This window comes from Bactrocera neohumeralis, chromosome 4 (assembly GCF_024586455.1).
Source record: "Bactrocera neohumeralis isolate Rockhampton chromosome 4, APGP_CSIRO_Bneo_wtdbg2-racon-allhic-juicebox.fasta_v2, whole genome shotgun sequence".
NCBI classification, from domain to species: domain Eukaryota; kingdom Metazoa; phylum Arthropoda; class Insecta; order Diptera; family Tephritidae; genus Bactrocera; species Bactrocera neohumeralis.
In genome coordinates, this window is record NC_065921.1 from 12,987,819 (window position 1) to 13,001,296 (window position 13,478).

The following is a 13,478-nucleotide window of genomic DNA, read 5'->3' on the forward strand; positions in this document are numbered from 1 at the left end:
AATTGTAGCTGAAATAACGCAACAGCAGTCGAGTGGTAGCCGACCAAAACTCAACCTGCTAAAGTGGCAACACGGCATCGGCTAGGCAGTGTCGTGTCGGTTTGTGTCTGGTAGGCCAACGGCATGACTGTGTGACGGTATGACAGAGTGACCGTGCGACAATAACAGTACAGCGCTCTGTTGTGCTGTTCTGCTGCTGCTGTTTGTTGCTTATGCTGCTTGCGATTTTTCATGTGGGCGTGGGATTTAATTTCGTGAGGGATTATTATTTCGGATTTAACTCTTCGTTTTATGGATCGCACGGTATTAAGTAGCACAGTGTGTTGCTACGCGTGTTATTGCAAAGCGCAAAAATGATTTTTGGATAGAAATCGGAAATTCTTCAATAAAGCAAAACAAAGCAAACATTAAAAAAATATATAAAATTAAGTAAAAAATAAAAATAACGTAAAATATACATACATATATATGACTTGAGTATTTCATTAGAAAAACACAGTTTTTTAAATTATTTTATATATACATGCATATGTATTTGCTGCGCGTCTTATATCAGAGCACAAAGCAGATTTTTATATAGAGATCGAAAATTTTTCAGTAAAAGAAAACAAAATTAAAAAAAAAAACTTAATTTAATAAAAAATAATAATAATGAAAAATATATATTGTTTGAATATATTAATATAAAAATGTAATTCCCAAATACATATGTTTTTATATATGTATGTATATTGCTTCAGAGATGTATATTTAAGCCCGTTCGAACTCGCCATTAGGCAGTTTAATCAACTTTAAGCTTAAAACAGAGTTTATTTAAAAGGTGGTTCATCGAAAGATAAGAATCTAGCTTCCTAAGACAACCTAAAAAAATATTTTTTTAGTATATTTTAATACTAAGTAAAATTCATAGTTGGCATACCATGGCAAACGAAATAAGGACTACGAATTGAGGGCATGCACCTGGAATGTCCGGTCCCTTAATTGGGAAGGTGCCGCTGCCCAGCTGGTTGATGTCCTCGTAAAGACAAAGGCTGACATCACCGCCGTCCAAGAAATGCGATGGACGGGACAAGGACAGAGACGAGTAGGTCCTTGTGACATTTACTACAGTGGCCATATAAAGGAGCGCAAGTTTGGTGTAGGATTCGTGGTGGGAGAGAGACTCCGTCGCCGAGTACTATCATTCACTGCGGTGAATGAACGTCTAGCCACAATCCGCATCAAAGCGAGGTTCTTCAACATATCGCTGATTTGCGCCCACGCCCCGACGGAAGAGAAGGACGATGTGACCAAAGATGCCTTCTACGAGCGCTTGGAGCGCGCTTATGAGAGCTGCCCCCGCCACGATGTCAAAATCGTGCTTGGCGACTTTAACGCCAGGGTGGGCAAAGAAGGTATATTTGGCACTACGGTCGGTAAATTCAGCCTCCACGACGAAACATCCCCAAATGGGTTGAGGCTGATTGACTTCGCCGGGGCCCGAAATATGGTTATCTGTAGTACTAGATTCCAGCATAAGAAGATTCATCAAGCTACCTGGCTGTCTCCGGATCGAAAAACTACCAACCAGATCGATCATGTTGTGATAGACGGAAGACACGTCTCCAGTGTTTTAGATGTGCGTGCGCTCCGAGGTCCTAACATCGACTCGGACCACTATCTTGTTGCAGCTAAGATTCGCACCCGCCTCTGTGCAGCAAAAAACGCGCGCCACCAAACACAAGGAAGGTTCGACGTCAAGAAGCTGCAATCACAACAGACAGCCGAACGATTTTCTACTCGGCTTGCACTCCTGCTCTCTGAGAGCACTCGTCAACAACTCGGTATAAGGGAACTGTGGGACGGCATTTCAAACTCCTTACGTACAGCTGCAACCGAAACCATTGGTTTTCGGAAAGTGCAAAAGAACAGCTGGTACGACGAGGAGTGCCGTGTCGCAGCGGAGAGAAAACAGGCTGCCTACCTCGCAACGTTACGATCGACCACTACACGTGCGGGATGGGATAGATACCGAGAGTTGAAGAGGGAAGCGAGACGCATTTGTAGACAGAAGAAGAAAGAGGCTGAAATGCGTGAGTACGAAGAGCTTGATAAGCTGGCCGACAGGGGTAATGCTCGAAAATTCTACGAAAAAATGCGGCGGCTTACGGAAGGTTTCAAGACCGGAGCGTATTCCTGTAGAACCCCCAAAGGTGATCTAGTCACTGATGCCCAGAGCATACTTAAATTATGGAGGGAACACTTCTCCAGCCTGCTGAATAGCAGTGAACGCACAACATCAGGAGAAGGAGAACCCGATTCCCCAATCGATGACGATGGAGCAGACGTTCCATTACCCGACCATGAAGAAGTTCGAATAGCAATTGCCCGCCTGAAGAACAACAAAGCGGCAGGGGCCGACGGATTGCCGGCCGAGCTATTCAAACACGGCGGCGAAGAACTGATAAGGTGCATGCATCAGCTTCTTTGTAAAATATGGTCGGACGAAAGCATGCCCAACGATTGGAATTTAAGTGTGCTCTGCCCAATCCATAAAAAAGGAGACCCCACAATCTGCGCCAACTACCGTGGGATTAGCCTCCTCAACATCGCATATAAGGTTCTATCGAGCGTATTGTGTGAAAGATTAAAGCCCACCGTCAACAAACTGATTGGACCTTATCAGTGTGGCTTCAGACCTGGAAAATCAACAACCGACCAGATATTCACCATGCGCCAAATCTTGGAAAAGACCCGTGAAAGGAGAATCGACACACACCACCTCTTCGTCGATTTCAAAGCTGCTTTCGACAGCACGAAAAGGAGCTGCCTTTATGCCGCGATGTCTGAATTTGGTATCCCCGCAAAACTAATACGGCTGTGTAAACTGACGTTGAGTAACACCAAAAGCTCTGTCAGGATCGGGAAGGACCTCTCCGAGCCGTTCGATACCAAACGAGGTTTCAGACAAGGCGATTCCCTATCGTGCGACTTTTTTCAACCTGCTTTTGGAGAAAATAGTTCGAGCCGCAGAACTAAATAGAGAAGGTACCATCTTCTATAAGAGTGTACAGCTGTTGGCGTATGCCGATGATATTGATATCATCGGCCTCAACACCCGCGCCGTTAGTTCTGCTTTCTCCAGGCTGGACAAGGAAGCACAGAAAGTGGGTCTGGCAGTGACAGTCATAACTTTGAAGTCGTAGATAATTTCGTCTATCTTGGAACCAGCGTAAACACCACCAACAATGTCAGCCTGGAAATCCAACGCAGGATAACTCTTGCCAACAGGTGCTACTTCGGACTGAGTAGGCAATTGAGAAGCAAAGTCCTCTCTCGACAAACAAAAACCAAACTCTATAAGTCACTCATAATTCCCGTCCTGCTGTATGGTGCAGAGTCTTGGACGATGTCAACAACGGATGAGTCGACGTTGCGAGTTTTCGAGAGAAAAGTTCTGCGAAAGATTTATGGTCCTTTGCGCGTTAGCCACGGCGAATACCGCATTCGATGGAACGATGAGCTGTACGAGATATACGACGACATCGACATAGTTCAGCGAATTAAAAGACAGCGGCTACGCTGGCTAGGTCATGTTGTCCGGATGGACGAAAACACTCCAGCTCTGAAAATATTCGACGCAGTACCCGCCGGGGGAAGCAGAGGAAGAGGAAGACCTCCGCTCCGTTGGAAGGACCAAGTGGAGAAGAACCTGGCTTCGCTTGGAATATCCAATTGGCGCCACGTAGCGAGAAGAAGAAACGACTGGCGCGCTGTTGTTAGCTCGGCTATAATCGCTTAAGCGGTTTCTACGCCAATTAAGAAGAAGAAGAAAATTCATAGTTGTGTGTTTGAAAAAAGTTCACCTTTCGGAATTTTTTTCTGAAGATCCATAATATTACACAAATACGTCAAATATACATATGTATGTACATTTAAAAAATTTAATAAAATTTAAGACCCAGATATTATTTTCAATTGAGTTCCCCTTTTCCTCTAGACGATCTCCTGAAAGTCCTCCTCGAAAATATATCAAGCGGAAATACATCTCTTTCTGGTTAAAATTATCGGAATTAAAAAAATATTAATGATTTATTTTCCGAATAGATAAATACAGGCAACGGCAAAAAAATAGAAAATTTGTTTCATTTTCGAAAAATAGCATTGATGCAATAAAGTCATCCTTTTGGACAAAATCTAGTTAAATAACTTCACACATTTAAGTTTTTGCCATTACATTCTTTCATTACATGAAAAATATATCTGAGAAAATTATGTTTCAGTTCCAAAATAACGATTTAGCCGTTTCGGGGATATTATACTTGCCAGTTTTTAGAACACAGTTTCGAGAAAAATCCGTAACATTAACACTTAGTTAAATGATTACAAATACCCGCATATTTTTGAAAATATTGGTCGGTTCAACTTTAAATTCGAATTTATTCCAAAAATACAAAGGAAAATGTTCAATTTTCAAAAAATTAAATTATAGGATTATTTACAGTTAGAGGGCCGAAAAGGCAAATTTTCCAGAATTTTTTTCTGAAAAAAATTTTGAAATTTATTGATCTAAAAATTTGTACACATATTATGATATTTTTTAACTGTATTTTAAGACTTTGTATTAATAAAAATATTTGTTTTGAAAGGTACTCCAGCTGATCTCCGGGAGCTTCTCTCAAAAACAAGGTTTAGCGGTGACCACTATATATCTCAACTGAATCCTCTGAAATTAAAAAGCCAACCATATTTCGTTAAAGTAATACTAAATCTAGTAAAGCAAATTGAAGTTTTTGACAAAATTTTCTCTTTTTTAAAGAAAAAACGATTTTTGACCAGAATTTCGGCTTTAAATTCTTTATAAAAAAAATATTTTTCGGTGAGAAAACAACTTCGTTTAATTACTAAATATATATTTAAGAAGATCGTTTAAGGCTAATCGGTTAAGGTGTTTTCGAGTCATGTAGGTCACTGACCAACGCGTTTAAAGTTTGCCTTGTATTTCCAAGCACTCTGAAACGCCTTTTCCAATTTGCGTGTAACTTCGAAAATATTCACCAAAACGATATGAAATCTTCTGGGTGTATTCTTAAATACATTTACATTAAGAAAATAAAATAAATAAGAAAATTTTTTTTTGAAAATTCTAACCTCCCTCTTAACCTTAAATAAGGGTCATATATACATAAGTGCAAATTAAATATGTATATATAGTATATTATACGACATAAATAATTATAATTTTTCTCATTACAGAATTAGGTTCATAGTCTAAGCTTATAATTTATTCGTGCCTTAAGTACGTGATTTGATAAAAAAAAGCGATTTGACTTGTTAATTTCCTTTAAATGCTCTTCATTAGGTGCTTAACCTAAGTCTTTGCTTCATTTTTTATCAATTAATATTGAATAAAAAATACAATGATACGAGACATTAACTGTTATACCATACGATGGTTACTGCCTTCCAAAAACTCGCTAACTTCAGGCCACCAACACACATTTCACAATTACTTTTCTACTCCAGCATAAGTCACGAGAGAGTTTAATTTATTATTTATTATTGAGATGCCAATTCAATAAAAAATGCTTAATCCGCTATTTCCTAATTTATTATCTATTTGCCACACCGTGCCGCAGTATCGAAAGTGTATTTCCTCTCGGATTAATTTCGTTTTTGCTTTGCTTTTTATAAATACTACGCACGCATAACCGGCACAGCGTTGCGCATACTTACATACATACAAATAATGTTTACTGTATCTCCTGTGCGCCATAAATACGTGCCAACACATACGCACAAATTTTATCCGTCCACCACATCCAAGCGCTTAAATGCCGTGAATCACTCGAGCATAAAATACAAAACAGAATTATCCCGTCTAAATGACATCCCTTCGAAATTAATCCTTAATTCCATTCATTTCGCATAATCCCCTCTGATATGGCACGATAAACCAGACGAATGAACGAACAAACGAACGCGAGCACGTACAAACGCATTGTCTGTGTGAGTGTTTGTGTATGAATGCAGCGAGCGTTGGAGAGCGCTGTAATCACACGCATAGAAAAGTGAGCTGAGAGCGCAATGCCGTTGAGCAACGGTGTAAATGTATACTCCATATACGTGTTTGGGGACATGCTCTCGCTCCCACACAAACAACACACACACACATATTATAAACACCTGCTCACTCACATACTAGTATTGTATTTGCTTTGGGGGGAGGGCCCACACACTCACGCTCTCGCTGGGTTGGTTGGACTCGGCTGCTGCCACATGTTGCGCGCCACACTGTTTATCAAAGATTATTTTGTTTATGCTGGTATTGGAGTGTGTTGGTGTGATGTGGCGTCTGTTTAGCGCTTGGAGAGCAGCGATGGCTGGCTGGCGCTGTTGGCGTTGAGATTTGACTAACTGCTATGGTGGGTATGCTTGTAAGTATGTGTGTGTAAGTGTATGTACCTTGGCAATGGTGGTTGTTTTGTTGGCTGTCTGTTGGCTGTGCGTGTGCATTTGTGGACTGACGTTGGTGTTGGCGCTCATGCGGTGCGTCAGTTACGTGTGCGACATGCTGGAAGAAGGTTGGTGAGCGCATTTCTTTCTTACGGCTTTTTTGATAGCTTTTACTATTCACTTGGATTTTTTATCAATGTTATTTGACTTAAATTTGTTTTGTTGTGATTTTCGTGTATTCCGACTTTACGAAGCGACAAAATTTTTTTCGCCGATCGGATTAAGTGTTTTGGTGTGCTACTGCGATACCCAGCGATCTGTCTAATTTTGTGTGTTAATGCTGTGTTGTTCGTGTGTGTGCGTGTATCAGAGCATAAAGCAATAAATAAGAAAAACAATACGCAGAAATAGTTGACGAATTTTTATAATAAGCTGTAAAATGCTTAATATCTGGAAAATTATGCGAATTAATTGGCAATGAAAACAAAATCTAAAAAAATCAAATTGCGTGAATGATTGCTGATTAATGCCGTGATTTGAGTTGGTGAATGTGGCACTTGTGAAATTGATAAGCTGCCTAAAAGTTTTTTTGTTAAATAATTATACATACTATGTATGTTTGTATGTATATAATTTGTGTTTGTCACTAAAAATTATACCAAATTGGTTAGTTCTGATTTTTGTTGAGAGGGTCGTTAAAACAATTGTATTTTCTAGTTCCATATTGTTGTTATTATTTTGTGTAATGAGTAAGATAAAAATAATTTTCTTTGCCTCTAGAACTTTACTTTTTAATTTAATGGAAGTTGTTTCTAAAGTCGTAACAGCATCCACATTTAAGAAAAGCTTAAGCGTTCAGTTAAATAAAAAAATAAAAAAATTAAAAAAATAAAATAAATTAAAAACAAGAAAACCCGTTAATTTTGTGTGCACCGAAGCTATAATACCCTTAACAAATAAAAACGTTTATATACAATTTTTTTTATAGATAAGTTTGTATGACAGTTTTGTATATGCCATAGTGGTCCTATTTAAACAATTTGTTTTGAAATTGGGACCTTGCCTTGGGCAATAACTTTTTCCAACTTTAGTGAAGAAATGCTTTCACTTTCAAATTTTTCCGTACAAAAAATTGATTTTGAAAGTTCAGTTTGTATGGTAGCTATATGCTATAGTAGTCTGATATTGGCGATTCCTACAAATGAGCAGCCTTTAGGAGAGCAAAGAACGTGTGCAAAATTTCAGAACGATATCTCAAAAGCTAAGCGACTAATTTGTGTATATAAAGGCAGTAAGACGGGCATGGACTAACTTAGCTCCTTACTTTAGTCTCCTACGTTTTCTTCTGGTTGTTACAAGCTTCGTGGTAAACTAACATTCCCTGCAGAAGGTATAAAAAATAATAACGATTTTTTTTTCTAGTAGGCACAGTAGTAGTTTTTGAAACGCTTCTGTATATACGAGAATACTTTAAAATAAAATCAAATTCAAGTTTTTCGAAATTGAAACAATAAAAATATCAAATATAATGCTGAGCAGAATCTGAAATTTTGAAAATTAATTCGAACTATATTAGCATAAAATATTGATGCATCCGTTTGCCGACGGATTTAAGGAGCTAAACTACAATAGATATGTTTTTAGTTCACAACGTTCATAGCCAAATAATTTTCTTGAATGCTACTTAATTGTTTTTTCCATATATTTACTTTTTTAGCAAGAAATCGTATATTTCAAAAATTTTCAAAAAGTTGCAACCAGAAAAAAATAAAGCCCTATAATTTCAAAATCCAGAAGACATGTTCCTAACTATCAAAATATATTTAAGATAAATTTGTTCAGCTGTTTTTTTATACTGCCAGTTATGTACAATATATAAAACTCTCACCATTAAAAATTTTTTTTCTTACAAAAATTTGGATAAAAAAATGTGGAATTTGATAAAAGTTGGCACATACCACACAATATATGTACCTAAGTATATAATAATTATTTTTTTTTAATAATTATTATTATTTTTTTACACCAAAAAATAAGCGCGCTGATCTACAGAATCTTCATAGCGCAATCCAGAAAATTTTTCAAATCTCATTTTTGGATTTCTTTACCCAACATGACGTTTGAACTCATGTCGCCGAATGACTGACTGAAGTCAGTTGCAAATTTTCCACATCAGCTGTCAGGCATTGTATCTAAAAAGTACAAAACAGCTTATAGACATGTGTTTCTTTGCACACATATAAAATAAAAGCAAGAAAAATAACGCCGACACGATCTGGAGAAATTTGGACTGCACGAGCAACAACTGTATAACAACAGAAAAATCACTGTAAATATGCCGGCTAAATCAAATGCAAGTACAACAACTAAAACAAACATCGGCGAAAAGTTTAGCACAGCACAACAAAGCAAACAATACAATACTGTAGCATGCAGAGCTTAAATAAACTCAGAAGTAACAGCAGAAGCAAGGAAAGCAACGATGAGAAAAGCTTTCAAATCTGATGCTTTCATGCTGGCTAATCCTTGTGAAGTTCACTAGATTTATACTTGACGATATTGCTGTTGTTGTTATTATTGCTTGTGTGTGCACGTACTGTTGCTGCTACTGCCGGCGTTGGTGTTAATTCCAATGTTGGTGCAACAAAACGGGTGTTGGGGATTCAAACACGACAAGTAAAGGCAAATAAAAAATGTAAACAAAAGAAGTAGCAGCAGTAAGTAAGGCACAAAAAATCGCAAATCTGGCATGCGAAATGCAACTACAAACACAACAAAAACGACAGACTAATAGAAAGGCCAACAAACACACTTACATGCAAGTAAGTAAGTAAGTGACACACAGCAGCGCTTAGCTTAGTCCACGCAGACAAGAAAAAGTGGGTGTATTAAGTAAAAGGACACACACACACACACAGACACTCATATCCAAGCAAATACTAGACTATGCGCTGTTAAATAAGCAAATAACTAAGTAACAATACTCGCAGGAATATGTGTTGTCACAACAAATAAACAGAAAAAAATGTATATGGCTTTATGTGTGTGTGCGTGTGTGTTCTTACACAAATGACATATTGCAGGGAGCAGCTAGCGTAAGCTTCGTTAGCGACAGGGTTAAGAGACGAATGAGTGTATTAGCGCAAATCCGCAAGGATAAATGTGGTTTTCCTAGTGCCAGCATGGCTAAGAGCTGCAATATTTGCCACACACATGCACATATATATGGATATAATAGTTATTGTGGTGTTGCAAGTGTGTTTGCCGTATTTTTCTGTCCGTTATTTGTCCAGAGTGGAAGTGACTTAAGAGTGATATGTGTTTTGAGAGTAGTTGCTTTTTGAACAATTGATTTTTAACGCCTTGATTTATGGTGGAAAATATGGATTTGAAGGAAAAATAGTACTTCACATATATGTATGTACATATATGTACACTCATGCATATTTTTTCATTATATCGAAATGAAAAAAGTTAATAAAAAAGCACTTGAAGTCTGGAAATCGAAAAATTTAATTTTTTTTTTATAGAATAACATAATTTTAGGCACTACAGTGTGTAAAAAAAATATTATCATTAATTGGAAAAAAAATTCTGCAAAAAAATGTTTCCTCTATATCACCAACCACTAGGTTTACGGCCAAACTTTATTAACTTAGCATTTTTTCTGAAAAAGCGCTGTTTTTATATACAAATATTTTTAAGTAATGTTACCGCTTGATCCACTTGTTGGTTCTTAAACAGCTCATCTTTTGCCGAAGTGTGAAGACATAAACCACAAACACCAATGCCTAACATATTCACACATACATATTACAAAAACAAATATGCAAAGCCTTTAGCAAAAAGCACAACACTTGCTCGGCTGCTACTTGCTGCGCTTCCACGTTTTACTATTGTTGTTTTACTATGCATAAGTTAAGCTAACGCTCTGCTGGCTGTTTGGCACACAGTGGTACCACAAAAAATTAGCAGTTAATCCTTTTAAATTGAATCCCGCACATGTTGTCGTTTTCGCCGTTGACGTCAAAGTCATTGAAGCAAAGCGAAAGTCAGGCAAAGTGAAGAGGAAAAGTGTCAAAAGTGAACAAAAAATGTTATTTAGTGCAGATAGAAATCAAAATCAAAAGCACTGCTTGCATATGCGTACAAATCCTAAAAACTGTATGCTGGTGATGGCAAATTCTTGTTTGGGCTTATCTAGTTATTCTAGGGTGGCTGCAGAGGTTTCTGAATTACAGCAGAGGTTGTGCGATTATGAAGGCAAATATTATATTTTCTTCCAGAATAGGGTATATAGAGGTAACTAACCAGAAGGAAACGTTGGCGTTTCTAAAAATTTTATAAATAAATGATCAGCGTCATGATCTGAGTTGATTTAGCCATGCCCGTCCGTTTCTATATAGTATAAATAGCCTTACAGTTTTTGAGATTTTGAGCTGAAATTTTGCACAAACTCTTTTCTTCCTAAGAAATAGCTTATTTGTCGAACCCAACAATATTGGACCACTATATCGCATACCTGCCATATGAACTGCCCGATCAAAATCAAGTTTTTGTATGGAAAAATTGTTTATGTGAAAAAGTATCCTCCCGAAAATTGGCATAGATTATTATCCAAAGCAGCACTACAATATCCAAACAATTTGTTTAGATCGGACCACTATATCGTATACCTGCTATACAAACTGACCAATAAAAATCAAGTTTTTGTATAGATAACTTTTTTATATGACTAAATTCACCATTTTTATAAACATTTCCTGAAATCTCAGTAATTTTTAACTAACCCGCGCATTTTGCTTTATTTACGCTGCCAACATTCTCAACCAACCACTGAAATGCCGGCTGAAGATTGTCTTCCCTCCCACTGGCTCTGTTGGTCTGTTTGTTTGTTTGTTTGCGAATATGTCTTAATATAACAGTGTCACCATTTGACTGGCTATTCAGTCATTTAGTTAGCAATCCGGGCCTGTACATGTTGTTTGTCTGTCTATCCAGCTGTCGCGTAGAGCTTGTGGCTACAGCTTAATGTGGCATAGCAATTAGCCAATGTGGCACATAATCACGCGGATAAATGTTTGAGATTTTTAGTTTAGTTGCGGATTTAACAGTTTTTTTTTTTTGTTCTTTTTGTGCTTGCTACACACACATGCATATGCACACTCACATGTATTTATCAAATTATCTCCGCTTATTGCCCTCACCGCTGTTACTTTTGCGGTAGCTTATTCTTGTCTATTCAGGTTTCCATTTTTAATTGGCGTCGGCATTAGCGTAAGCGCGCTGTTTATACTACATGCATGTGCTTGTGTGTGTGTGTAGGAAAAAAGCACTCATTTAAGTGCGTAAGTTAAAGTGAGATACACAGAGACAGCGGGGGTAAGCACTAATGCTCGACTTCTGCTTGGATTCTCTAATTTTAGTGCGACGCACATTAGTTGCATTAGATTTTTACTACGGATTTATTAACGTTACCAAGTTGGCTATAAAACGAACAAGTAAGGGAGAGCTAAGTTCGGGTGTAATCAAACATCTCATACTCCTGCAACTTGCAAGAATCAAAGCCTGGAAAATACCTTAAGGCACATAAGGCTTGTTAGTTATATTGGGTCTAGGGGAAGTTTTCAACCGATTTTATTCATTTTAAACACAACACTGAAATGAGTCTCTCAACTTTATTAAGATAGCTCCCTCATTGGCCGATATATGCAGCATAAAGTTACCTTGAAGTTCGATAATCTTTAAATTATCTATTAGGTGGGAGCTAAGAGAATTATGAACCCAATTAAACCCATTTGCAACACACAGACATAGTAGTATTAGGAAAGGATTGTCACTGAATTTCAATTATATATTTCATATATTGCAGGCATTTTCAGATACTAAAGCCAAATATTTGGGTCTTGGGGGCCTGAATAGTTTGGTTTCACGTGGACAACTTTTAGTCATAAGGTGACATACATATGTATTTCAAAGGCACTTTTTGTACAAAGTTATCTCGTTATATTAATTACTTTTGATTTGTATACTGGAAAGTGAAAGAAACTTTAATTTTTATCGATTATTTTCACTTTACAATTTGAAATCGGTAAAACAAGTTCCGAGACATGTGTTTTCACCTAAAAGAGGGCGGTAACATGCCTATCATTTTTTCTACCCACACACACACAATTCGACACCAGCTCCTTTAAAGCCCTCTCATACCATCTCGGGAGTAAAATTTAATGTTTGTAGCGTATTTAGTTATCGATTTATTGCGCTTTTAGTAGTGTTTAACAGTAGCGTTATATGAGGAGAGGGCGGGGTTATTATCTGATTCCATCCTGTTATACTCTCTAGTAACATGTTGCAAATCTTAGTCAAAAATAATTTTTGAATTTCTAATCCCAAAAAATTTGATTTTTTGACTGCGTCGTCTACCATTTTGAACTAGAGCTCCCAGTGATACATCAAATTCTATGTTCTACAGCGGAGGTCGGCAAACTTACATGTTCCAACGATTATGTTTTGGGATTAAAATTTGAGTTTTGAAATTTTAGATTTCAAATATTTTAAGTCAGATTTTTCAAACAAAATATTATTTTAGGATTAAAATTTTATTTTTCAAATTTTTTAATTCTGATTTTGGGATTAATATATAATGTTAAAAATTTTGGATTTTAAAGTTTTTAATTCTGTGTTTGGGGTAAAAATTTAAATTTTCAATTCAATTTTGGGGTTTAGATTTTTAATTGCAATATCGGAATAATCCAAAATTTGTTTAATAAAATCTTTGTCAATACGATTGGCAGTTAATAAACGTTTGTTGTTGGGCATATAAGCAATTAGATATATTATGCAGGACAAGTACCATATTATGAAGCCTATTTGAGATACATATATAAATTTGTATACATGTATGTATTTATATCATATTATTGATCTATCATTGATCTACCAGTTCAAAACCTCAAACTCCCTTCAGAGAACACATTGTTTGTTTAATTTGTTTAAAAATATATTTTTCTTTCCACGAAAATAAAAATTAGTACCTCGTTTTA

General features: G+C 36.8%; 1 protein-coding gene across 2 annotated transcripts in view; it reads left to right on the plus strand.

The window, feature by feature from the left end:
• LOC126755644 (uncharacterized) overlaps positions 1–13,478 on the plus strand; it is a 156,743-nt gene that overhangs the window by 102,457 nt on the left and 40,808 nt on the right. The window contains exon 1 of one of the 2 annotated variants that reach the window (XM_050468358.1): positions 6,543–6,563. The exons of the other annotated variant lie outside the window; for it this stretch is intronic. Coding sequence (XP_050324315.1) covers positions 6,551–6,563 — 13 coding nt within the window. The 5' untranslated portion in view covers positions 6,543–6,550. Of the gene's footprint in view, positions 1–6,542; positions 6,564–13,478 lie in introns of those variants that run through there. 2 annotated transcript variants of the gene reach the window in all.